At 49.3% G+C, this 25,249-nt stretch overlaps 1 protein-coding gene across 10 annotated transcripts in view; it reads right to left on the bottom strand.

Annotated features, from left to right (window-relative positions):
- OPCML (opioid binding protein/cell adhesion molecule like) overlaps positions 1–25,249 on the bottom strand; it is a 1,085,346-nt gene that overhangs the window by 524,020 nt on the left and 536,077 nt on the right. For 5 of the 10 annotated variants that reach the window (XM_072729304.1, XM_072729307.1, XM_072729308.1 and 2 more), the window contains exon 2: positions 24,330–24,414. In XM_072729304.1, coding sequence (XP_072585405.1) covers positions 24,330–24,414 — 85 coding nt within the window. Of the gene's footprint in view, positions 1–24,329; positions 25,103–25,249 lie in introns of those variants that run through there. The other 5 variants (XM_072729309.1, XM_072729302.1, XM_072729303.1 and 2 more) reach the window with 4 other exon arrangements.

The raw sequence follows: 25,249 nt of genomic DNA, 5'->3' as shown, positions 1-25,249 counted from the left end.
TTCTTGTAAGACCAGGACATCCAAGTGCCTACGGTTCAGCTGATTACAGCGAGAGTCCAGAGCAGCCACTGAGTCCTGAACAAAACAGGCAGATGGGATGGGGATCCGCGTGAAATCAGTCCCCCGCGGAGCTGGTTAAGCATGCAGAGGACAGAAGACTACACAGTATCACACATCACAAGGCCCGTGTGACTCTCAGAAGCGCTTTGCTATGGTCTTGGTTTGGGAGACAGTCATGCTTCTCCCCAGCAAGTGATTTACCTTCATGAGACCGACGCTGTGGATGACTGAGCGGGTCACATGGCGCTCCGGTCTTGGACACAAGGTCCACATGGTCCTGCACACCAGCCATGCTCCTTTTTTTTTTCTCCTATCTCCTCTTTACTCCTCATTTTCCTTCCTTTCTAAGAACACTTTTTAAATGACATCAATTCATTATATCTAGGAGATTCGTGTCACAGAGAAGCACACAAAACACAGGCTCTCTGCCTTTTCCTTCCCACCCATCCCCATTCACCTTTTCAGAGATCCCAGATCCACCTGCTTTTCAGACATCACATACGGGGATGCGCATACACATGTATCTGTCTTACAAACATGTCATATGTGTTATCATGCAATCTGCTTGTTGACCTCCCAGTGAGATGTGCACATTTCTGACGTCCAGGTGCACGTTTCTGAGCTGCCCTACTTCATTCTCTTGAAGAGCTGCAAGGCACATCGTAGAAAAGTTGGCAAAGCTTCACACGAAGTACTCACTTTCTGTGTCCAAATTTTTGCCCAGCCACCATTCTGCCTGGGGTTGGATCACCAGGAGTACCTCTCAAAGATTTGTCTACATCCAGAAGTCAATTGGTATTTAAATTTCTAATTTTCATAGGCTGAATCACCAATGGCCTTTTCCAAAAATGAACAAATTTACATTTTCGCCAACAGTGCCCAAGAATTACATAATCTTTGAGTCCTCACTGACACAAACTGATATTTTTAAATTAGTTTTTGAGAGGTAATTTGTGTTTTCCGTTTTAATTTGTATTTTCCTGATTACTCTTGAGGTTCGGCATCTTTTCACATACTTATGCGGTATTTTATTTCAGTGAACTGCTGATCCACTGTCTATTTTCTAATGGGTTATTTATCTTTTTGTGGGTGATTTGTAGCTGTTCTTTATATAATCCAGATACTAATGTTATAAATATTGCTAATCATTTTCCCCAGTCTACTACTTGCCTTTTAACTGCTTATGTTATCTCTTTCTGTTTAGATCTTTTGTATTTAATGAGGCCAATTTATCAATATATCAATTTTTCCTTCATTGCTTTTGAGTTTCTCATCTTAATTACAAAACGTTTTCCCACTCTCAAGATTATGTGCGCATGGATGTATAAAATTCTTTACTTTCCTGATGCTGTCAAAATTTTTATATTTATATTAATACTCAGCTCCCCAATCCATCTGCCATTTATATTTTACTGTATTATGAGGAATAACCTTACCAACCTTTGATTTATACTAACATGTGACGTATTTGTATCCTTATAAGATTAATTACACTCTTTTGAAAAGGAAAAAGACACTATAAATAGGTAATTAAAAATCACCTTTACAATGTCATCATCACCAGGAGATACGATCCCTTATCAGAGGCTCCTGCTGACATCCCAAGACCCAGCGCCCTTTCCTCCATGACTTTGGGTTTCCACAGCCCAGCAAATCCTTGGCACCATGAAACATGACAACCAGGGTCATGCAGCTACTCTTCCACCATTCATACGCTAGCACTCTAGACAGCTCTGGACATCGCTGAATTCCTGTGTCTAATCACCAAGATAGAAAAAGGCAAATAAAATTCATAGTTCCTGAACGTGAACATACAATCCAAACATCCAAGACAACAGATATTAAAAGAAAGCACACAAAAGATGCCCCACGAGGATGAGAAAATGTGTACAAATGTGTATACTTAGGCTTCCAGGAGCCGAAGGAAAGTGATGGGCCGAAGAGGTACGAAATGATAGGAGAGAAGGCCAATATGCCACGTGAGGGCTGAGGCCCAGAGAACGTCACAGAAGGGTGTCCATGACTGCGGGGGGCGTCTGAGGACAGCACGCAGAAAGCCTCTGCCTCTGCCTTCATGTGGGGGCCGCAGGAGCCCCCTGGGGTGGGTAGGGCATGGTGGTTGGCAGAGCAGACGAGAGACTACGCCCTTCCCATAAGTGGGACACTAACCTGTAATTAAGGAATAGCATCCTTCTCTCTCATACTTTATTGTGAAATGCGATATGAACTTCACATCAGGCCCTGAGTTCATTTTACCAAATCTGGACTCTGGAGATGAGCCCCCCAGTGTGCAGAGAATGTACCCCCCTCAATAATCAAGTCCAAGCTACCATAACGAATCCATCATCTGCATCCAGCAAGGCTGGCTCCTGACTGTCGATGTGGAGTTAATTAGACAAATATCGTACGCCAAAGTCCAATTGATTATTAAGACACCATAACGAGGACTGAACATCACAGCGTGTACTGGAAACGCCGTATTATACCTTGAACGTGCCTGCTGCCCCTCAGAAGCTTGGAGAGCCATCAACCGGCAATTAGCATTCAGCAGCAGCAATGGCCTGTTTTTATCACCGCTGATTTAATAAGACAGTTATTGTTCTCCCTGTTAATTAATATCTATCGATTAAAGTTTAAGTCTGGGCATCGGGCATATATGTTCTTGGTTAACTAGAGAGTAGTTAGCATGTCTCCCTGTTGGGCCTGATCGCCCCTCCCCACCTCTAGTCCTTGTGCGTCCTGCAGGGCAGCGCTGCGAGCGGACGGGGCGGCCGCCTGGGACCCGGGGAGGACGGAGCCACAGGACCGCATCCGGAGCCCTCAAGACCGTCTGAGTCTAGAAGCTGTAGATTTTCGGGTCCTCGTGGTCCTTGGGACCAGGTTAGCCACGAACCCTCCCCAGAGTCTGAATGGGGAGCTCACAACCCTGCCCGTTCCCTACACCGCAGGGGACGGTGGGGCACACCTCGACCTGTCGCTCCCGCCCAGGGTTTCTGCGGTCGTGGTGGCAACGGGTAACGAGGTTCACGGCCTGCACGATGGCTCTCAATTGCCCTACCTTCACGCTGAAAGGAGATAAATGAGACTTTGGAGCCAACGGTTCTTTATGTGTAAAACAAGCTTTTAATCCACGACTTTTGAGAGAAGTTACATCTTCATCCCCCTGGGAGTGGGCGTTTTTGTTGTTGTTTCAGTGTTTCCTTATGTTATGAGAGTGGTTTCCTGCCACTGGTCTTTAAAACAATCTCACAAGAAGGTAAAAGCACAACATCGCCTTTAATTTAGTAATTTAATTAAATGAATAAAATTTTGTTACCTTTCCTCTAATGCTACTTTTAACATTCATTTTTAAGCCGTTTTGCATCACTTTTTTTTTAGTGTTCTATTCATTGAGATATAATGCTTAAAAAGTAAAGTGCGTAGAGGGCACTGATCTTAAGAGCACAGCTCAATGATTTTTTAGCATTTACACATGTGTAACATAGAGCATTCCCAGATAAAAAGAGAGAGCAATCCCACCACGCTCCAAATTTTTTTATGCCAGTTTTTAGGCATTAACTCTTAAAACTCTTCCTCCAATGACTAGAAATAACTATACCGACCTCTACCATCATTGAGTTGTTTTGCCTGTTCTTGAACTTCATAAAATTGGAATCATCCTCGGCATCTGAGAGACATTCATTTATAAAAATAAGTACGTCCAAATCAGGGGTTTTGATTTTTTTTTCAAGTCAGTTAACTCCAATAATGCAATTCCATTTTCTAATTTGTTTAGCTGAAGTTTGGGCCTTTCTTAAATTCCTAAGAACCAAGACATTCTTTTTCATGACTCTGCAATCACCACCAAGCTTACAGGTGGATTCGTATGAGAAAATCTAAACCACAAAGGTAACGTGATGTCTACTGCACATCCCCCTTCTCGATTTGGATTTGCCAGCATAAAGTGCCAGAGGTGAGAAAAATGTCATCTTTGTCATGTATCCATCTTATGAAATCAGGAAGTTGGGAACAGGAAATTTGACAATGACATCTTGAATTCGCTGGTGCTTTATCTTTGGGCATTATTGCCAATTAACTGCAGCGGGGAAATCTGAGTGGGTTAGGCCTAGTGGAGGCAACTGTGTATGGATTTTGGTAAAATATACAATAGACAGAACTTGATATACATAAAAATTGCCCAGAATCAATATATTAGCTGGCATCAGAAAAGACCATCAGCCCAGGTCAATACACAGTGTTCGGGAATGTAATCAAGTAGGTAGGAATCTGGGCCTTAAGCCTTGAGCCGAGACGTAATTGCAGGTCCAGGGTCTGTGATGAGAGACCAGTAAGAGAAAAGAAAATCCTCAGCTCTGGAGGGATATATCTACTTAGCAGGCTACAGGACAGGGACCAACAAGTGAACGGGCATATTCTAAGACAGTGGCTCTCGAAATGTGGTCCTTGGACGAGTGACACCAGCATGGCCAGGAAATCCGTAAGACATGCAAATTCTCAGCCCTTTCCCCGGATGTGCTAAATCAGGAGCCCGGGGTTGAGGCCCACGCTGCTGCAACAGACTCTCCAGGTGATCCCGAAGGTGGCTCCGTGGCGGGCACCGGAGGTCTTGGAACTAAGGACGAGACGCTGAGGAGAGCCCGCCTATCGGGCAGCAACGTCAGAGCTGGCCTGGCATCCCGAGCCCCGGGAGAGGGGCCTCGGCGGGGTCCGCGTCCCAGACCTGGAGAACTGAGCAGACCCTGGCCAGGCCTGTGGCTCTTCCGGGGCCCTGACGGCTTGCTTCATCTTGCCCACCTCACACCTACGCGCTTTTGCAAAGTAAGGACCACATGCGTTCGTGTCCACCCGCAGTGCCTAACGGAGTGCTTGGACTCCAGGGGCTCAAAACACACGTGGGATGAAGGAGGGAGGGAGTGGATGAAAGATCGGATAAGGGTGAGGGGAAAGCAGAGCACGTGTGTTAGATGGTCCACGCGGGAAACATCCAGAATGGGCAAATTCCCTGAGGCGCGAGGGCCGGGCAGGTGCCGGGCCTAGGCCGTCGGGGCGAGGAGGGTGTGCCACCGGCCCAGGTCTCCTGGTGGCACCGAGACGTCCTGGAATTGGGAAGTGGCAATGGTTGCACAACCTTGGGAATACACTAAAAGCTACTGAATTGTACACTTTTAAAGGGTGAATTTTATGATATGTGAATTATATCTCAATAAAAATAATTACTTTTTTTTTTTAAAGCCAAATGTGTGAATATCAAGCGAGGCATTTTGGAAGAAACATTTCACGAGCCAAAAGCTATTCTGGGACGACACTGGCAGTCTTATGTAACGCAACTTTAGACAAAGCTGCAAATACTGAGATGAGGCTAGAACATTCCAGTGGCTACCTCTCCCCTTAGCAGGTTTCGCTGAACCAACTGGTCAATGGCTGCCGGGCTCCAAGGAGGTTATAGCAGGCGGCACCACACGCATCATTGTTTTAAGTCAGAGCTTCCAAAAATGGTTCCCCTAAAAGCAGCTTAAGAAAGAGCAGAAAGTATCAGGAGAGAGAAGCAGGTTCCAGAAGTAGAACCTGATCACTCAGGCTCCTCTCCCGTGGAGGCAAGAGAGTGACAATTGTCAAACCCGCCCCGGGAGTTAGGAGGGCAAGTCCTGGGGGAACGTTCCCTTAAATCTGTAACCTGAACATGAGAGACTCCTAACTCTGGGAAACAAACTAGGGGTGGTAGAAGGGGAGGTGGGCAGGGGGTAGGGGTGACTGGGTGACGGGCACTGAGGGGGGCACTCAACGGGATGAGCACTGGGGGTTATGCTGTATGTTGGCAAATCGAACTCCAATAAAAAAATATACAAAAAAAAAAAAAAATCTGTAACCTGAGCAACCAAAGTCCTCGTTTGGGGGCTATAGCCTAGGACCCGGTGCTGCCCCCGCCCAGCGTGGGTCCTGGCACTGCTGGAGAAGGCGGGTGGGCCCTGGACGTCCCTGATGGGCGGGGGGGGGGGGAGCGGGGTGGAGGCCTGGGGGGTGGGTGGAGGCCTCAAGGGGCAGTGCAGGCCTCGGGGAGGGGGTGTGAGCCACGGGGGGTGGGTGGGTGGAGGCCACAAGGGGCCGTGCAGGCCACAAAGAGGGGCATGCAGGCCTTAGGGAGGGTGCAGGCTGTGGGCTGCAGGGGGTGGGGTGGGTGCAGGCCCCGAGGAGGGTGCAGGCTGCGGGCCACAGGGGGTGGGTGCAGGCCGCAGGTGGTGGGTGCAGGCCACGGGGGGGGGGGGGGTGCAGGCCACGGGGGTTGGTTGGAGGCCCTGGAGTGTGTGCAGGCCATGGGGGGTTTGCAGGCCGCGGGGTTGTGCAGGCCGCAGGGAGAGGGGGTGCAGGCCGCGGGGGGTGGGTGAAGGCTGCAAGGGGTGGTGCAGGCCACAAGGAGGGGCATGCAGGCCAGGGGGAGGGTGCAGGCTGGGGGGGGTGTAGGCTGTGGGTGGGGTACAGGCCACAGGGGTGGTGCAGGCTTGGGGGTTGCAGGCCTGGGGGGGTGCAGGCCTGGGCGTTGCAGGCCGGGGGTGGGGTGGGGGGTGCAGGCCTGGGGAGGGGTGCAAGCCTGGGCGTTGCAGGCCGGGGGTGGGGTGGAGGGTGCAGGCCTGGGGAGGGGTGCAGGCCGGGCCCAGCACAGTCAGCTTCCCGGGCCCTCCCCGTGCTAGCGCCGTTTACGAGCCTCCCTGTTATCACCACCTATTTCTTTTTATGCTGCTGCCAAAACACCGCCATTAATCTTTCGCACTCCCTGAAGGCAAAACACGGGTAATTGGATTTATCTGGTTCTAGAATTTGTTAGGTTCCGTTACAAAATAAATAAATAACTGACCTCCGAAGAGAGGGGAGCGGCCGGCCACGCGGGAGCCCGACCCTGGCCTCCTCAGGCTCCAACCCCCTCCCCGCACCCCTTTCCCCTCCCCACACCCCTGCCCCCCACCTGCCTCCCCCTCACCCCCCTCCCAGGCTGTGTGCCCCCCACCCTGAGTATCCTGGGGGGCCGTCTACAACTTCCTTTCGTTGGCCGTGACCCTTCCTGCTTCTCATGTCCTGTGCCCTCCGTCTGTCTAAACAGCACTGACCGGGGGCGGTGACCCTGGCAAGGGGCCCCCGGGTCTGCTCTTGTCGGGCGGGACCACAGGGAGCAAGGGAGATGCACATCTTTCCCGTTTGCCCCTTCAGGGCCTGCGGAGCCACAGCCTACCATCCCGGGATTCCCAGCACCCCTCCCTACCCGCCCCTACCCGGGGCCTGAGCACCTTGCTGTGCCAACCCACCAGCAACGGCCCGTCAGCTCGCTGATGGGGCCTGCCTCCCCCGTAGGGGCTGGAAACCCAGAACGCCTACTTCCCAGCCCACTCTTCCGGCTGGAGCTGGACACTGACGCAGTCCTGCCAAGCACGCCACAGGGAAGCCTGCGGAGAGGTAGCTTCCACGGTGTGCTTTGCAAAGAAGTACCCACAAACCCTTAATGGCTATTTGTAGACTTTCTTGGATAAGAACGTGATGCCCGGAGCTGCTGCAGCCATATCGTGGCCGTGAAGGGCAGTGACCTCAGCACTCCACCCCGGAGCGGCCTCCTGCTGGCATTCTCATTAAGTGGGGGATTATAAATATTGCCATTATTCACATCACCTTCACCGTTCTGTTTTTATTGCTTGGAGCTACCAGTATCCAACCTGGTACATGATTGTTCTCCCCTCTGGCCGTAGGCATGCCTGGACTAGGGGTGCACACTCAACACAAGCTGAGATCGTCAGTTGTATCTTCTGGAAATTTGACATTGGGAAGGAGAGATTCCAATCAGTGTTGACCAGCTTAAAATGAGAACCTATGAACTGAGGAAGAGGTAGGATGATCATCACACATCCCGTGGAAACAAGAAAAAAAGGGATAAAGAAAACAGACGCGTAGGAAAAGCAGGAATAAGAGACCAACTGACCGCATGCAAAGGGGCAGATGACAAATTGGTTGTCTTTTCAGAAGCCGATGTCCTTCACCTCTCGTGGGTTCCCCGGTCCTTACTATGCTGCCTACTTCTTTGTTTAAGCAGCTGGAGTGGGTTTTTATGTTTTACCAACAAGAGTAAGGCAAAAATTATATACTCAGAACTGTAGATGTGGAGATGAATGAGAGATTTTCCCTGACTTCTAGGAACCTAAGTCCTGCAAGTGGGAGACACAGATGAATGCTAGCGGAGAACCTGACATTTCGCGTTAGGATCATAGGTATAGGTGTGATGCGAGAGGGAGAAGAGGGCGAGTGTACACGGAGAAGGTCCGACACGATGCCTCCCAACAACAGCACACAGACCTAGCTTTGGTTGTATGAGGTTCCGATTCTTCAATACACGTCTCGGCATTTTAAAAGCTGTAAGTCTACAGCTGGGCACGGGAATAGCGTATCCTAAAAACCTTTCCTGGGTCGCTAGGATGCCTAGCCAGCCTTGGGAGTCCTGGAAACACGGGGATAAAGGGGACTCGGGAAAATCAGGAAAGGCTGACACGGGGACTAACACTTAGGGGCCTACACGATGAGCAGGACCTGCCATATGTCGAAAGAGGTAGGAAAGGAACTTCTCAAGAAGAGAAAGGGCAAACTGCAAATCATTATGTAAGTAAGAGCTGCTTATGTTTATCACTTTGTCATTTTTGTATGGTCACAGAAGTATCAATGTCTGATTACTGCTACTTATGCAGAGATAGATGCTCCCTACCCGCCTCTTGTCATACGGACGTTATTAACACGCTCTCTTTGCAGAGCCCTGGAGGACGTATTGGAGACAACACAGTGAAATCCCATTCTGGGGCACCTGGGTGGCTCCACGGTAGAGCGTCTGCCTCCGGCTCAGGGTGTGACCCCGGGGTCCCGGGATCAAGTCCTGCATCGAGCTCCCCGCATGGAGCCTGCTTCTCCCTCTGCCTGTGTTTCTGCCTCCCTCTCTGTGTCTCCCATGAATAAATAAATAAATTTTTTTAAAATATCCCATTCCTGTCCTCAAGGTACTAACATGCAATTGAAGAAAAAAGAAGTGTGTGTGGTGCGCGAGCACGAGACAGAGAGAGAATGAACAAATAATTTGATTGCCCAGGAGTCAGCAGTATCTATAAATCCTACTGGACGGAGTTAATGTTTCATTCCGCTGTCTTCTTGCTTGCATGGTTTCTGAAGAGAAGTCTGAGGTGACTCTTACCCTCGCTGTACGGTAAGTATGTCTCTCTCTGCCACCCTCAGCCCCACCTGGCTTCTTTCAAGAACCTTTTGTTTGCCTTTGGATTTCCTCAGTTTGAATGTAATAGGTCTAGTAGTAATTATTTGTTTTTTGGTTGTTGTGTGTGTGTGTGTGTGTGTGTGTGTGTTTCAATCTATCCTTTTAATTTATCCTATTTTTATTTATCCTTTTAATTTATCCTTTTAATTTTTAAATTTAATTTATCCTTTTAATGTCTTCTAAGCTCCCTGGATCTGTGTTTTGATGCCTGACGTTAATCTTGAAAAATTCTCAGTCATTATTCTTTCAAATATTTCTTCTGTTCCTCTCTCTCTTTTCCTTCTGCTATTCCCGTTACGTGGATATGACACCTTTCGTAATTTTTTTCCCCACAGCTCTTGAACATTCTGTCCTGTGTGGGTTTTTCCCCTTCAGTCTTTTTTCTCTTTGCCTTTTTAGTTTAGAAGCCTTCTAATGACATTATCTTCGAGCTCACTGACTCTCTCCTTAGCCATGCCCCATCTACTAATGAGCCCTTCAAAGGCATTCTTCATTTCTGTAACAACTTTTATAGCATTTCTTTTTTATTCTGTCTTAGAATTTCCATTTCTTAGCTTACATTACCCATCTGTTCTTGCATGTTTTCCATTTTTTCCCAATAGAATCCTTACCATATTAATCATAGTTATTTTAAATTTCTGGTCTGATAATTCCAACATCCTTGCCGTATCTGAGCCTGGTTCTGATGCTTGCTCTTTCTTTTCAAACTGTTCTTTGCATTTTAGCTAGAGGGGCCTGGGGTGGTTATTCCCCATCTCCCAGGAGTTTGGGCTGTAGCAAAACCCGAGGTAGGTAGGCTCTGGTTAACTAGTTTCCCTGAGGGCAGGCTTCTGTGAAAGAAAACAGAAGGCTCTGGGTCTATTTCAAATGGTTACCTCCTCCTGCCATTCTCCCATTTTCACTTTCAGAACTGCTAGGGCCCCTGGAAGAAAGACTCTCAGAAGTGTGAGGGCCTCCCACCAAGGCTGAGCCATCTGGAGTTTCCTCAAGGTACTCCACACTCAATCTCCCCCATTTAGTCAATTATTTGTATGTGTTCCTAGGAGCATCTGACTAAAACATTGGTTTCCATTCAGAATAAGCTGTGATTCTCTCTGTATTTCCTGTCGCCAGTTTTCAGGGTGGTGGTTTATTCTGTGGCCTCAATTCTCTGACGGGTCTAAGTGAAGAGCTGTTGATTTTCAGTTTGCTCAGGTTTTCTCTTCTTTTGAGGATGGAAGCCATGCTTTCCAGACTCCTGTGTTCTACCAGAAACTTGAAGTCTCAGGCCACAACTCTCCAGTGTTCCCACTCAGTTTCTGGCTTCCTGGGCTCCAGCCCTTCCTTAATTCGTAGAACAGGTTTATTAGCATAAGGTTGCCAGGACCCTCTGCCTCTGCTGGTCCTCTTCTCTGGAACCCTCCCCACCCCCAGACATCTGCCTAGCTCACTGCTGCACCTTGGCCAGTTTTCTGCTCAAATGTTACCTCATCAAACAAGTAGCTCCTAACCTGAAATAGAGTTACCTGTTTCAAATAACTTACTTTACTCCGTTTTTCTTCAGTGCATACATCACTATATTCTATTTTATACTCTATTTTAATGTGTTTATCACGTATCTAGTTTCCCTAGGATGTAAGCTCTATAATGCGAGAGGCTTAGTCTCTTTTGTCCATCGTTGTAAACCCACCCTAGAAAACAGTACATGCCATAGAGTGTTCAATACATATTTGTTAAAGGAAGGGATGGACAAACACATCAATTGCTCTTGGCCAATGGGAAGATACATGAATGACCGATATGAAAACACTCGGAAAGGTATTGAATGTCATTACGAATCCTTCTGAAAATGCAAATTAAAATTTTACAATGGTATGCTAGTCCACACACACAAACACACACACACACACACACTAAAATTGCTAAAAATACAAAAATTTAAAAACCTACAAGCCAAGTGTTGAGACTGTGGAGCATCCGGAGCTCCCACACATTACTGGTGGGAATATAAATTGGTATAATAACTTTGGAAAATCGTCTGGCTGTTTCCTTAGACATTAAAGCTCCATATATCATATGACTCAATAATTCTATTTCCTTAGAAAAATAAAAATATATTTCCTCATAAAGACTTATATCCAAATACTCATTGTACCTGAATTAAGAACCAGAAAATAGTAAGAACCAGAAAAATAAGAACCAGAAGCCACATCAGCAAGTAAACAGGGGGAAAATGGTGGTATATCCATACAGTGGAATGCTACAGAACAATCAAAGAGGAATGAACGATAAGCAAGAACATATATGAATATCAGATACATTATACTGAAAAAAGAAGTCAGATATAAAAGAGTTCTGTATAATGTAGTATCATCCAATTTATAAGAAATTCTAGAACAGACAAAATTAATGTATGGGGTTTGGAAATGTATGTCTGCCCAGTGCTGGAGGATTGACTTCAAAAGGGCATGGAAGGAGTATCAGCCAGATGGCAGACTAGGAAGCCTCAAGCCTCTGTTTTCCCCCAGAAACACTGAATAAGCAACTAGAAACAGAATAGAATGACTTTATAGGGGCTGTGAAAATCAGTCAAAGGTCTATGGCAACCAAGCAATGCAATCCCTATTAACATTCCAGTGTGGTGGTGTTTTGTTTTGTTCTACAGAAATAGAAAAATCCATCCAAAATACATATGGAATCTCAGAAAGATCTAAAATAGCTACAACAATCTTGAAAAAGAAAAAAGTGGGACACCTGGGTGACTCAGTGGTTGAGCGTCTGCCTTCGGCTCAGGGCATGACCCCAGGGTCCTGGGATCGAGTCCTGCATCGGGCTCCCTGCATGGAGCCTGCTTCTCCCTCTGCCTGTGTCTCTTCCTCTCTCTGTGCCTCTCATGAATAAATAAATAAAATCTTAAAAAAAAAAAAGAACAAGAACAAAGTTGAGGTCTCACACTTCCTAATTTTGAAACCTTCCACAAAGCTACAGTATTCAAAACAGTATGGTATTGACATAGTAAAATAGAATGGAAAGCCCAGAAATTAACCCTCCATACATGTTCAAATGATTTTCAACAAGAGTGTGAAGATACCCAGGGGAAAAATAGTCTTTTCAGGAAATGTTAGTGAGAAAATCACATATCCACATGCAAAAAAAATAATAATAATAATCTGGACCCTCAGTTCACATCATATACAAAAATTAACTAGAAATGGACTAAAGACTTAATTGTAAGAGCAAAAACTATGAAACTCTTAAAACATACAGGAAAAGCTTTATCACATTGTATTTGGCAGTGATGTCTTGCTTATGACACCAAAAGTATAAGCAGTAAAGCAAAGACAGGTAAAAATGCACTGCTTCAAAATTAAAAACATTTGTGCATTAAAAGACACTATCAACAGGGTGAAAAGGCAATCCACAGATGGAAGAACACATAAAAATTGCATATATACTAGAGAATTAATATCCAGACTACCTAAAGAATTCCTACAACTTAAGAACAAAAAAATAATAATAAACAACCTGATTATAAATGGGCAATCAACATAATAGAGATCTCTCCAAATAAGATACATAAATGGCCAGTAAGCACACATCATTAATCCATAGGGAAATGCAAATCAAAACCACAATAAATAACACTTCATTTATCCATTAAAATGGCCATTATCAAAAAATAGTAAATAAATGTTGGCTAGGATGCAGATAAATTGGAACCTTTATGCACTGCTGAAAGGAATGTAAAATGGGGCAGCCACTATGAGAAATGGTGCAGGGGTTCCTCAAAAACTGAACAGAATTACCATACCATCCAGTTTCATGCATATACAATTCTACTTCTGGGTATACACCAAAAGAATTGAAAACAAGGACTTAAATAGATATTTGTACGCCCGTGTTTGCAGCAGAATTATTCACAACAGCTAAGAGATGGAAGAGACCCAAGTGTCCATCAATAAATAAATGGATAAACAAAATATGAAATACGCATGCGATCGAATAGTATTCAGCCTTAAGAAGAAAAGAAATCCTGACACATGCTACAACCTTGATGAATCTTTAAGACCCTGTGCAAAGTGAAACAGGCCACTTACAAAATGGCAAATACTGCATGAGACGACGTGCATGAGGGACCAGAGTAGGCAAATTCAGAGACAGAACGTGGAATGGCGGTTTCCAGAGGCTGTGGGAAGAGGATGGAGAGTTAGTGTTTAATGGGTGTAGGGTTTCAGTTTGGAAAGGTGAGAAAAGTTCTGGAGATCGATGGTGGTGAATGTTGCATATAATGTGAATATTTTTGGCACAGAGCCGTATACTTAAAATCGGTGAACAGGACCTGGGCGGCCCCGTCAAACAACCAACTCTTTTTTTTTTCTCCCGACTCTTGATTTTGGCCCAGGTCATGATCTCTGGGTTGTGAGGTCAAGCCTGCCCAGGGCTCTGCGCTGGGTATGGATCCTGCTTCAGATTCTTTCTCTCCTTCTCTCTCTGTACCTCTCCCCATGGCGTGCATGCATGCACTTTCTCTCTGTCTCTCACTCCAAAAAAAAAAAAAAAAAAAAAGGTAAACATCATGTTATGTAAATTTTACCATAATAAAAAAAAGAGGGCATTGAGGGTGATAAAAATGTTCTGTACCCTTTGGAGTGGTGGTTATGTGGGTGAATATGGATGTGCAAGTTTGTGCAAGTGGACAGTTAATATGGTGCATTTTAAGTAAACTCTCTTTCAGGGGAATCCCTGGGTGGTTTAGTGGTTTGGCACCTGCCTTTGGCCCAGGGCGTGATCCTGGAGTCCCAGGATCAAGTCTTGTGTCGGGCTCCCGGGCTCTGCCCGTGTCTCTGCCTCTCTCTCTCTCTCTCTCTCTCTATGTCTATCATGAATAAATAAATAAAATCTTTAAAAAAAATAAAAAGTAAACTCTCTTTCCCTCCTCCCTTCTTCTCCTGTTCTTTTCCTCCCTTACTTCCTGATCTGTGGGCCCTTCATCCTGCTAATACATTCACTGGATGTAAGTGTTTAAAGAGGGGAGTCTAGGATTGATTCACCTTTATAATATTCACACTGCCCAGCATAGTTACTGGCATATAAGCGGTTAATACAAGCTTCCTTTTTAAGTTGGTAATTCAGTAATTTACTTTTTTTATATAAATTTATTTTTTATTGGTGTTCAATTTGCCAACATATAGAATAACACCCAGTGCTCATCCCATCAAGTGCCCCCCCTCAGAGCCCATCACCCATTTACTTTTTTAATGTAATGTTGCTGTTTATTGAGAACTTACTACCTATCAGACTTTAAGTTCTTACAAACTTGATGCCATGCATTCCTCCCCAATGACTCAACAAAGTGGCTACAGAGCCCCCCTTTTTTTAATCATGAAATCGAGTCTTAGAGAATCTTACCCACTTGTCCTACTGTATAGAGCCAATATGTATGAGAGCTGGGATTAGAAATGAGCTTTTTTGACTTTCAAGTCTGTGTTTCTTAACCTCTTGAAAGGGGTTACGGGGGATCCCTGGGTGGCGCAGCGGTTTGGCGCCTGCCTTTGGCCCAGGGCGCGATCCTGGAGACCCGGGATCAAGTCCCATGTCGGGCTCCCGGTGCACGGAGCCTGCTTCTCCCTCTGCCTATGTCTCTGCCTCTCTCTCTCTCTCTCTCTCTCTCTCTCTATCATAAATAAATTAAAAAAAAAAAGAAAGGGGTTACGGCTTTACCTTATATTTCACTAAGCGTCCCCCGACTAGCCAATTGTATATAATCAAGAACATCCTGTGAAGTGGCCCCACTGCTCAGGTACGGCGGGATATGGGCTGCTGAGACATAATCATGACACTCACAGTGAGACCTTGTCACAGAAACAGCTGCACTTCAAATGGCCAAGGAAATGGGTACATAAACCCCTTCATTCAGAAATGCTTCCTGCAATTTTAGGAGACTATTCACATTGGCATTTCCATCCCCTAAAGTTTGCAGATATACTTCCAGAATGTGCCGTCATTTCTTTTGTAACCTTGATAAAAACGGAGGAGGGAGGCTCACCTCCCTTGCAAATGATCAGAATTTCCTGCCAGTGGCTTTAAGAATATTGTGAAATTCGTGAATACAGCAATTATAACAAGCAGGAGGAGACAGGACAAGTTAAATACCAACTATCTAGGGAGAGATCATTATCTCAACCAGGATTCAAATGTCAGAATCTCTGGTTGTAATTTCAGTGACTTCCCAATTACCTCAAAATGGGTGAGAACATCTTTATTAGAAAAAGTAGATAGGTGACTATGTGTGCGCACACCCGCATGCACCCGTGAGCGCGCGCGCGTGTGTGTGTGTGTGTGTGCGCGCACGCGGGTGGGGAGAGAGAGACAAAGGGATAGAAATAAAGGACAATATGCATCTTTTCAACAAACGTGGAGCAACATGTGAGGTATTGCACCGGACACTGGGGATACAAAGACCAAGAGTAGACACTAACGTATTTAACAAAAGACACCGAAGAAGCATGAAAACAACAACCAATGGGGAGAGGACTATGTTCCGAGACGGCCCAGAAAGCAGCGCAAAGTGCAGAGATGAACACCTTTGCTCCCCTCTCTTTCTTATGGTGTCTCCCATTGAGGCGGCATCTCAACGGGAGCACGGCCACTCCCATAAAGCACCTGACTGATTGAATTCTGTGTCACAGATGCTGGCTCTGCCTTTTGTCCATCATGGAAAGTTCCACACAGTGACCAGGAGACCCTACGTTGTGATGGCATCATTCACAACCCATCGCAGCCACAAGCGTCTGATACAGCAATCCACGTACCTGAGAATAAATGGTTTAATGGCCCAGGAGCAAGTGCGACTTGGCCTGCCCCTCACACGCTCCCCGCGCTGAGGTGGTCTCCCGAACAGACACTGGGTGGGCAGGCAAATGGCGAGCATTGGAAAGTGCATGAAACCCTAGACTTGCAGGGGTGGGGTCAAGCGTGGACCCGGTCTCTTGGAGAAGAGGTCCGGGCAGTCACCCAGGGCCAAGGGCAGGTCCCACACAGAGTAATGAGACATGGACTAGGAAGTCAGTGACAAGAAGGGGATTGACAGGTGCGGGACAGGTGGGAAGCGAGGTTCAGAAAGAGCGGACTCTAGGGGCAAGAGGGAATCTGAGCCCTGCGTGGCTCTGCGTTGACTCAGCATGGGCGCTGGGCCCCGGGGTGCCTGGTCCTATGCCCTGGACAGGGGGCATAGAGCCCTCCTCACAGCAGGTACCGTGGGACATGGTTAATTCTTCTCCACCACTTTCTTCCTTTTCTTGACCTTGGACTACCAGGTAATTCCACGTCAGGCTACTTGCTTCTCTCCCGTGTACACACCTGCCCTTCCTCTTTAGCTCTGTGTCTTCCTTCACCTCTCAGCTGACGCCTCGGGAAAATCTCCCTCGAGTGCTCTTCTCCCCACTTTTGTCTTTCGTTTCCTTTATCCATCTTCCTTTCTTCATCTATATTTATGGAAAAAAATCCAATCATCAGGGAAGCGGCAAACGCATACGTGTACTTGAATCCAATAACACGAAAGCTATACGTCTTAAAATTGAATTTGGCACAACAGAAACAAGGCAAACTCTCAAACTTTTGAAAGTATTCAGAAATATCTTCAGGAGAATGTTTCCATGTTATCTTCCTCTTGCTAGGCCTACTTTTCTTCAGCATTGGCAGTCGTGATAAATAGAAAATTATCATATCCATTTTTCTCTCGCTTCTGTGTAATCACTTCTACGACAACGTTGCTCCTTATTATTCTTCGTTGCTGCTGCGTTGCATTTTGGATAATTATGAGTTAAATTATCTTCCGTGGGCTGGCCAGAAACCTTAACAACCACTTAGAACATTCTTTGTTCCTATTATGCAGCGGAAACTTGGTTAATCGAGATGCCGTAAATTTTCAGACCCACTGAAAATGGTTAATATTCAAAACTAATTTTTAAAACATTTTATTGATCAGCACTTTTATGGGAAGCCAGGTCAAGTCCTTCAGCATCTCTTTGATTTAAGCAAAATGCGCGGTCTCCAGGGAAGAGGAGGCCAAAAGGGGTCGCACGGTTTCCTCCAGGGTATGAATCAGAGGCAAGGTAAGTACAAAGCTTGCGGTTCTCTGTTTTCACAGCCAAATGGTTTAAACTAAAATACAAATATAAGGATGGGGACAGGGGATCATGAAATGACATATATTTTAGGATTTAAAAAAAAATCATATCCCTTCATTCTACACTTCCATACAGATCACTCATTTCCTCACAGTTGTCAAGGAAATGCTCTGGCACGGGCGGGCTCTTGTCAAGAGGCACCTGCCCACTCTGGCTTGGTTTGCAGGGTCCTTGGAGATACAGGCACGCGGGGGGAGGTCACGCAGGAGGGGAGTGCAGCACCGCGCGGGGCCGGCTCACAGCGAAGAGCACCCGCCACGGCTTGACAGTACCCTGGGCCCTCCCGGCGGCCGTCGTGTTGCATGCTGCTTGCAGGTGCATCACTTCCAGGACCAGATGACACCCTCTACTCCTATGCGGGGGGGTGGGGGGCAGCAGAAAGCAAAGGGGACAGCTAAGGTCCATCAGCCCAGCCACAGCCCTTAATTGCAACGCAGATTTCCTGACCTTTACTCAGGTGCAGGTCCGGGGCACAGAAAGGGTGCTTTTGTTTTTTTCTGCTGGCGGCGCAGGGACGCTCCCCCCCCACCCGTCTCTGTGCCTGGGCTGGGGGAGGGGGCTGCAGCCAGGGGAGGGGGCGTCCCATGAAACTGAGAAGAGAAAGGTCTTCCTGGAGCAAATCCAGACACAAGATAACCACGTAACCGAAGGTAAGTGACTTAACCGTCCTCAACCTCAATCTCTGAGGCTGTTATTTAGGGATAATAATACTCGGAAAATCACACGAAACAATAATTGGCCTGGCCTCTGACACACACTTCATCATGGATAATAGAGCGTGTTTATTTTAAAAGCTCCCCCGCCTCGCCGATGTTATTAAAGGGTCTGTGGTATGATCCTGCAGGGACAGTGACATAAGGCTCAAACATGTCCCATCCCTAACCTTCTCTACCAAGGAAATGACACCCAGATCGAGGCACGGGAACTGCTGAGCTGCAGAGACATTACGACTTCAATTTTCACATCTTAAGAAAAGATACACCAGGGTACAAGAAGCTGCGGGAAGGTGTCATTTGCTGGGAGGAGGGCAGGGATTGATGATGCAGCCTGTCCCCAGGCCCGCCCAGGCTGCTCTCTCCCTTTCCACTGGGGGCGCCGGCGCCAGCCCCGCCTGCATGGGAATTGGGAACACCAGGTGGATCTGAAGTGGTCTGGGGCTGTCTGGTCCGGGTTTAAAAAAACAAACCACCCCCTCCCCCCCCCAAAAAAAAATCAAGCAGGGCTAAGGCTCGGGTAGGAGACAAGTGCATTTCCAGCCCTCCCCACCCTGGGGTGTCTCAGTCCGTCACTCCCTCGTCTCGGGACCCTGAGGATGCTTCCTGCTGGTAAGTCACTCTCAGCGTCCTGCCCTGGGAAGGTCAAATGGAGCCTGGCTCCTCCTCTCGCTGCGTCCCCCTGCCCGACCCCACCCTGTCCTTGGTGGCACCTGCGGCCCAGTGGGCCCCGCCGCCCTCAGGCGGCCACACGCCCCTTCTGAGCCCCTTCTCAGAAGCTACAGGAGGAGCGGAGTTTTCCAGGGCAGCTCAGAAAGCCACGGGGCATGTATCACGGGGCCTCAGAATCCCGCGCAGGCCTTGCCCTTGGCACCCACGAACGTGCTGGGGGGCAGATGTTCTCAAGGAACCGGGGACGCCGAGAGGCTGGCTCCCTTGGCCCGCTGGCGGGCACGCCAAGCCCCAGGGGGATTCGCCACATGCAGCCCCACTCGTGACTGTATGACCACGTTGCCGCCCGGAACACAGCTCGGTCCCACTGACGTGCCCAGCGTCTGGCCCATGGGGACCATAGGGCCTCCCGCACATTTTCAGATCGGACCGTCCCCACCCGTGTTTCCAAAGTCCCCCAGGCCTCCAAGATCTCTAGCCCGGCGCTGAGTGTCCCTGCGTCAGATCCCGAAGGGGACGGAAGTCTCCCCGTGTCAGCACTTCGTGGCTGTTGAGGTGATAACACGCGATAACAGGTGGGGTCCCGTTAAAAGGGATTAAAGTATCGGACCGATCCCTAATTTTGAAGCCCCTGGTCCATCCCGCTGTCTGTACTCAGCCCACAAGGCGGCGTCCCTAAGCTGCAGCAGCTCGTGTCTAGCAGCCCACATGCGTAGGGCTGGGGCCACGGTGTTAGTGGGGCTCAGCGCGGGTCATCCCAGCCTGGAGGATGCTGCCGGGGAAGCGGGAAGCAAATCAGCTTATTGCCAGGTGGGGTGGGGGTGAAGGGGGAAGAGGCAGGGCCCGCAAGCCAAGAAGGGAGTGGGAGTATCATGGGCTGTTACTGAGGAATCGCACGCGCACCAGTGACAACTCGCATGTACGTGCTCCGTAGTTAGCCTGGGGCCACATACTTCATCCCCCGATGTCGTAGGCTGAGCATTTACCGCTTCTCGGTGTGCTCAGGTGGGCCGACGTGCTCAGGAACACGTACTGAGTCAGGAAAGAATCAAATCCAGGTGCTGGGGCTGCGGAAGCCCGGGCCCCTTCTAGAGCCCAAGGCAGCCTGTGCGTGGTGAGGTGCGAGCACACATCAGGGGGACACCTGAGCCGAGGTAGGCTCATGGGAGACCCGCTTGCTCGGATGCTCTGGGGGCAGGAAAGGGCTTTAGAGAGGTGGTTCTTGGCTCTGGTTCCAGCTCAGAAATACTGGAGGAGATTTTTCTAAGTCTCACAAGCCCACCTCTATGCTCACCTAGAGACTCTGATTCTGATTTCATTGAGATTCTGATTTCATTGGTCTGGGAGGCTGGGAGCAGAATTTTTTAAAAGCATCTCGGGGAGAGAGGGGTGCAGTGTGCAGCCCAGGTCAGCATGAGGGGTCCCACATCCTTGCCTCCGTGTCCCCTTACGTCTTCATCTCCCCAGACTAAGAGTGAAGCTTGGCCCTCACCCATGACCTCATTCCATGGAGGCACCTTAAACACTGCAATGTGCAAACCTGGAGCACCTGTTCCCAAGAACCCAGCAGCCACGCTGCATTTTCTGATGTTCACAAACAGAGAAGCTGCTAAGGGTGAGCGCAAAACAGAGAAATACACCCAGGCGAATGGCAGTTTGTTGTCCCCGGGAGCCTGACTGGTTGCTTGGGCAAAAATCCTGCTGCTCAGATTATTCCTTGGAAGTAGTCAACCCTAAACTTGGTTCCAAATGGATTAGCTCAGAACTCCAAATGAAAATGCGGGGACATTTTAGAAAAGAGTATTTAAGCATAACTCCCCAAACATGAGAGACTCCTAACTCTGGGAAACGAACAAGGGGAGGGAGTGGAAGGGGAAGGGGAGGTGAGCGGAGGGATGGGGTGACTGGGTGATGGGCACTGAGGGGGGCACTCGATGGGATGAGCACTGGATGTTATGCTGTATGTTGGCAAATCGGACTCCAATAAAAAATATACAATAAATAAATAAATAAATAAATAAATAAATAATAAAATAATCTATCCCAGGTCAGCAAGCCTGGAGCAGCAAAACTGATTATCCTGCCATAATTAATACATAAATGCATACATATGTACATACACACAGTGTGTGGTGGGAACATTTCCCGTCCAGTGGACCAGTCCCTTAGAGCAACAACCCCTACCCCATCCCACTGCAGCCCCGTGTGCAGCGTCCACGTACACAGATGACAGGTAACTAACCCATATTTAGAGGAGACTGAGGCCCAGGAGGAAAGCACACACCCAGCTATCACCCGCGCAACAGAAATGGCTTGATGGGACCCAACTGACTGCACTGGGCAGCCTGGGCTCCTTCCCGGACGTGGGCACCGATTCAGACATAGGACTTCTAGAGATTTGTCATATCTAATCTAATGGAAAGGCACAGAACATTTTTAACCCAACAGCAGATAATTGTAATGAAATGATTCTGGCCAAGAGGGCCCATTTGTAATAATGAATTCAAATCAGATTCATAGAAGCTATAATTCAGCCATAGTGAACACCACCTTCATTTCCCATATCATCTCTCTTCCAAGAAGGCAAAATTACTCAATATTCAAATAATTATTTTTACTTTTCAAGTAGCCCTGTGAAGTAGTTATGAGGAAGATAATATTGCCTCACTTATATAAAATGAGTTTTATCCACGTTCGAGACTTCAGTGTCATCTCCGGCACATCACTTCCTAACGTCCCTCAATGCAATCAAAGACCTATCAAAACAAAACTGATATCTCCAAGGAAGGACACCATCCTTCTCGAAGCCCTGCAATTTCTCACTGGAAAACTCAAACGAGGACCCGGCTTCCTCCACTCCTTTGCTTTTTCTACGAGGTCTCGGGCCTCCTGTGTGACTTCATTCAGGATTTAGAGACAGACTTGAGAGATTTTGATCCGAGGCAGCCACACATTCGAAAAGACTTTCTGTGGCTGGTGGGCCTGGGGAGCATTCAATTTTTTCGGCACACCCTGCACACTTGATGCATTTAGAACACTAAATTTCCAAACACTGGATTCCCAGGGGAATATCTTTAAGGAGACTGAAGTGTGACCATACTTAAGAATCACAGTCTTTGAAAAAAAGAAAAATACAACGCAGAATAAAACATGATATATTTAGCTGGGGGTTGAGGCTAAGGATTTCCCGAGAAGCCAGGACTCTCCCTCCGAGTCCTGACAAATAAGTTTTTCATTGTCAGAGGCACACAGCTGTCAGTCAACAAGCCAGAGACGCACACAAAACTAGAGAGACTGGAACCCCCAGAAAGCTGCGGGACATTCGTATGCTGTTCTAGGAAACCCTGTGACAGGAGTGAAAGCTAAACCTTAAGAAAACCAGAAATTACCAGGAATTCCATGATAAAGGCAAATAAAGGAAGAACAAATTACAGGCAAAAGCACCTACAATGGAATCACCTGATAAAAACAAAGACTCAACTAGTAAGAGAGAAGAACACAAGAGGTTAAAAAAAAGGGGGGGAGGGGGGATATAAAGAGATTAAAATGTGGACAATGTGCTGAATCTCTCTATTTCAGAGCAAATTCTACAGAGGAGAGGCAAAACCAGCACAGACCGTGTTTACTTTTTTAAAAATAAAAGCGTGCAATCAGGTAACAGATAACAGTTATCCTCGCACATGTAAGGATTTTTTCCCCCACAAAGCACAAAAAGCAACTATTCAGCTTTTCCCGTTTTTATTCCCATTCCCATTACCAAGCCCAGCTGCTGAACATTTGAATTGAAGATCATGAAACCAGGCCAGCAGCTAATAAAAAAAAAAAAAAAAAAGGTAGAGCAGAGCTGGCCCTCTGCTGGTGGCATCATCCCACTGCAGAAAGCAGAAAGCAGAAAGCTGGAGTTAAGTTTCTGCTTTAACTTTTGGGGTCGGGCACGGGACAGAAGGTTTGGAAGGTTCGGCAAGGAGGCCTTATCTGGTGCTGGGCCTCTCTGCCCCTGGGACGAGGTTAGGAGATAAAGACAGGTGTGTGCAGCCCCTCACACCTGCCAGCGTTCACCAGCATTTCCTTGGTGAACCTGCGCCGCAGCCCGGGCCCACGTCTAACTTGGAGCCCACGGGTCTGCTGCTGATGTGCATCCCGTAAGTCGGACCTCGGGGAGTGGGCTCCAGAAACTTCCTGAGGCAGCGAGTTAGACGTATGGCACCCGAGTCTGGGACAGGCTGAGGAGTGCCCACAGGACCGGGAGGGAGGGCCTCCCCTCCCGCCATCCCTAGCGCTCCTTGTACCCTCTCCTTCCCGGGCCCATGAGCACCAGCAGACACATCTGTTGAAACCTGTCCTCTTCCTCAAAAGCAGCAGCAGCCAAGAATCTCCCAAAGTGCCCAGAATCCCACCTTAGCTTGGGAAAGAACAGCCAGTGTGTCCCAAAAGGCCCTTCTTTCCTTCCCCAGGACGCGGCTCGTCCAGATAACAGAGAGTTCAACCAGAGGAGCCGAAAGAACAGGAAGGAAGCCCCATCCCCAAGCCGTTCCTTGGAGAAGCCGGGCTTCTTGGCTGCAGAATCTGGGACAGCATGTTTTATTTTCCCCATAACCATCAAAGTCATAGACAGGGCAAACGCATTCAGCCTGTGTACACTGCGAGCCAGAGTTAAGCTGGGACGTCCCTGAATCTGTCTCCTAGGACCAGAACTGCCTCATTAAAGGGATAAAAGATGATATCTGCTGAGCTGGTGGAAAGTGGTGGCTGCATTCTTATTAAAGTCTCTGCTGCAGCGGGCCCAGTCCCCAAAGGTTCATATTCCAAGAATCTCCACCCCTCTGCCTGGAGCCTGTAAGTGATTCTCTGTAACTCATTAAGGTAAAACAAAACGCTTTCTCTTGTGCCTTTTTCCGCACAGGAGTGATGTCCTGGTGGCAAAAGCTTGGCCGGCGCCTGCAAAGACGAAACTGCCCTCATCATTCGTAAGAGGGGTCCCAGGAGCACCGGGTGCCGGACAGGGCCGGCTGGGTCTTGAGCAGACTCACAAGGGGGGCCCCCCGGCACTTGCAGGGCCTCCCTGGCAGGAGCAAGCCACCCCATGGGGAAGACGGCCGACCTGGCGTCCTCTGGACCTTCGGGCCTGCAGGGGGGCCCACCCCGGAGCGCCCGGAGGAGGCAGGTGAGCCCAGGCTGCAATCACAGGGCGCTGGAGCTGTCACCTGGGAGCCAGGGCAAGAGTGAATCTCGCCGTGTCATCACCCCCCCACACCCGCCCTGGGGATGCGCGAGCCCCCATCATGGGCCTGGGTGTCCCGCATCGCATCGGAGCCCGGGCCTCCCGGGCCACAGCCAGGGACGAGCCCTGGAGGGGGCAGCTGTGCGGCCTGCAGCCCGGCGGCCCCAGGTCACCCCCAGGTCACCCCCCGAAGTGCAGCTCCCTACCTGAGGGTGGCGCTCTCCCCCTGCCGGACCGTCACGTTGTCCATGGCTTTGGGGAAGGTGGCATCTCCGCTGCGCACGGGCACTCCTGTGGGCACAAGGAACAGCAGCCTGAGAGACACGACCACGAGGCACTTCCAGGGCAGGAGCAGGTGCCCCCAGACCCCCATCCTCGACGGCCGCGGCTTCCCGGGGCTCCGGCGGCGGCGGCGCGGTCCTCGCCCCCCACCCGGGCGGGCGCGCGGCGGGAGGCGCGGGGCGCGGGGGGCGCGCGGGGCGCGGGGGGAGCCCCAGGCCGACCCGGGCGGCGCGGAGGCGAGTCCGGGCTGTGCGCAGCCTCCGGGTCCTCCCGAGATCCTGCCCCAGCTCTGCAGCCCGGCGGAGCCAGGTGCCCCTCCTGCCTCCGAAAGGAGCTTTCCCGGCGCTCCCCTGGGGCGCGGGCGGGGCGGGCGCGGGGGCGCGGGGAGGGGGTCAGCGGCCGCCGCCCCTCCTCTGCCTCTGCCTCTGCCTCTGCCTCTGCCTCTGCCTCTGCCTCTGCCTCTGCCTCCGAGGCGCGGCTGGGAGACGCGGCGGGGCGCGTCCTGCGGAGGTCTCGGCACCAAAAGTTTGCAGCCCGGAGGGAGGCGCGAGGCAGGTGTCTGGGCGGCGGAGGTGCCCGCGGGCTGCCGCTCCGCCGACGGGAGGGGGCGTTCCGGAGCCCGCGCGCGCACGGACGGGTCGGGGCCGGCCCGGGGCTCGAACCCGCGGCCCCGAGGCGCCCGAAGTTCCGGCGCCCCCGGCGCCCTGCGTCCTCACCGCAGCGCGGGCGGCCACTGCCGGGCTCCCCGCCCCGCGCCAGCCCGCCCCGCGCCGCCCGGCCCAGGCTGCGGCCGCACGGGGAGCCTCCGGGGACGCGGGCGGGACGCGGGGACGCGCGGATGGCT

This window comes from Vulpes vulpes, chromosome 12 (genome assembly GCF_048418805.1).
Source record: "Vulpes vulpes isolate BD-2025 chromosome 12, VulVul3, whole genome shotgun sequence".
In the NCBI taxonomy this organism is placed as follows: domain Eukaryota; kingdom Metazoa; phylum Chordata; class Mammalia; order Carnivora; family Canidae; genus Vulpes; species Vulpes vulpes.
This window is presented reverse-complemented; position numbering and strand designations above follow the sequence as displayed.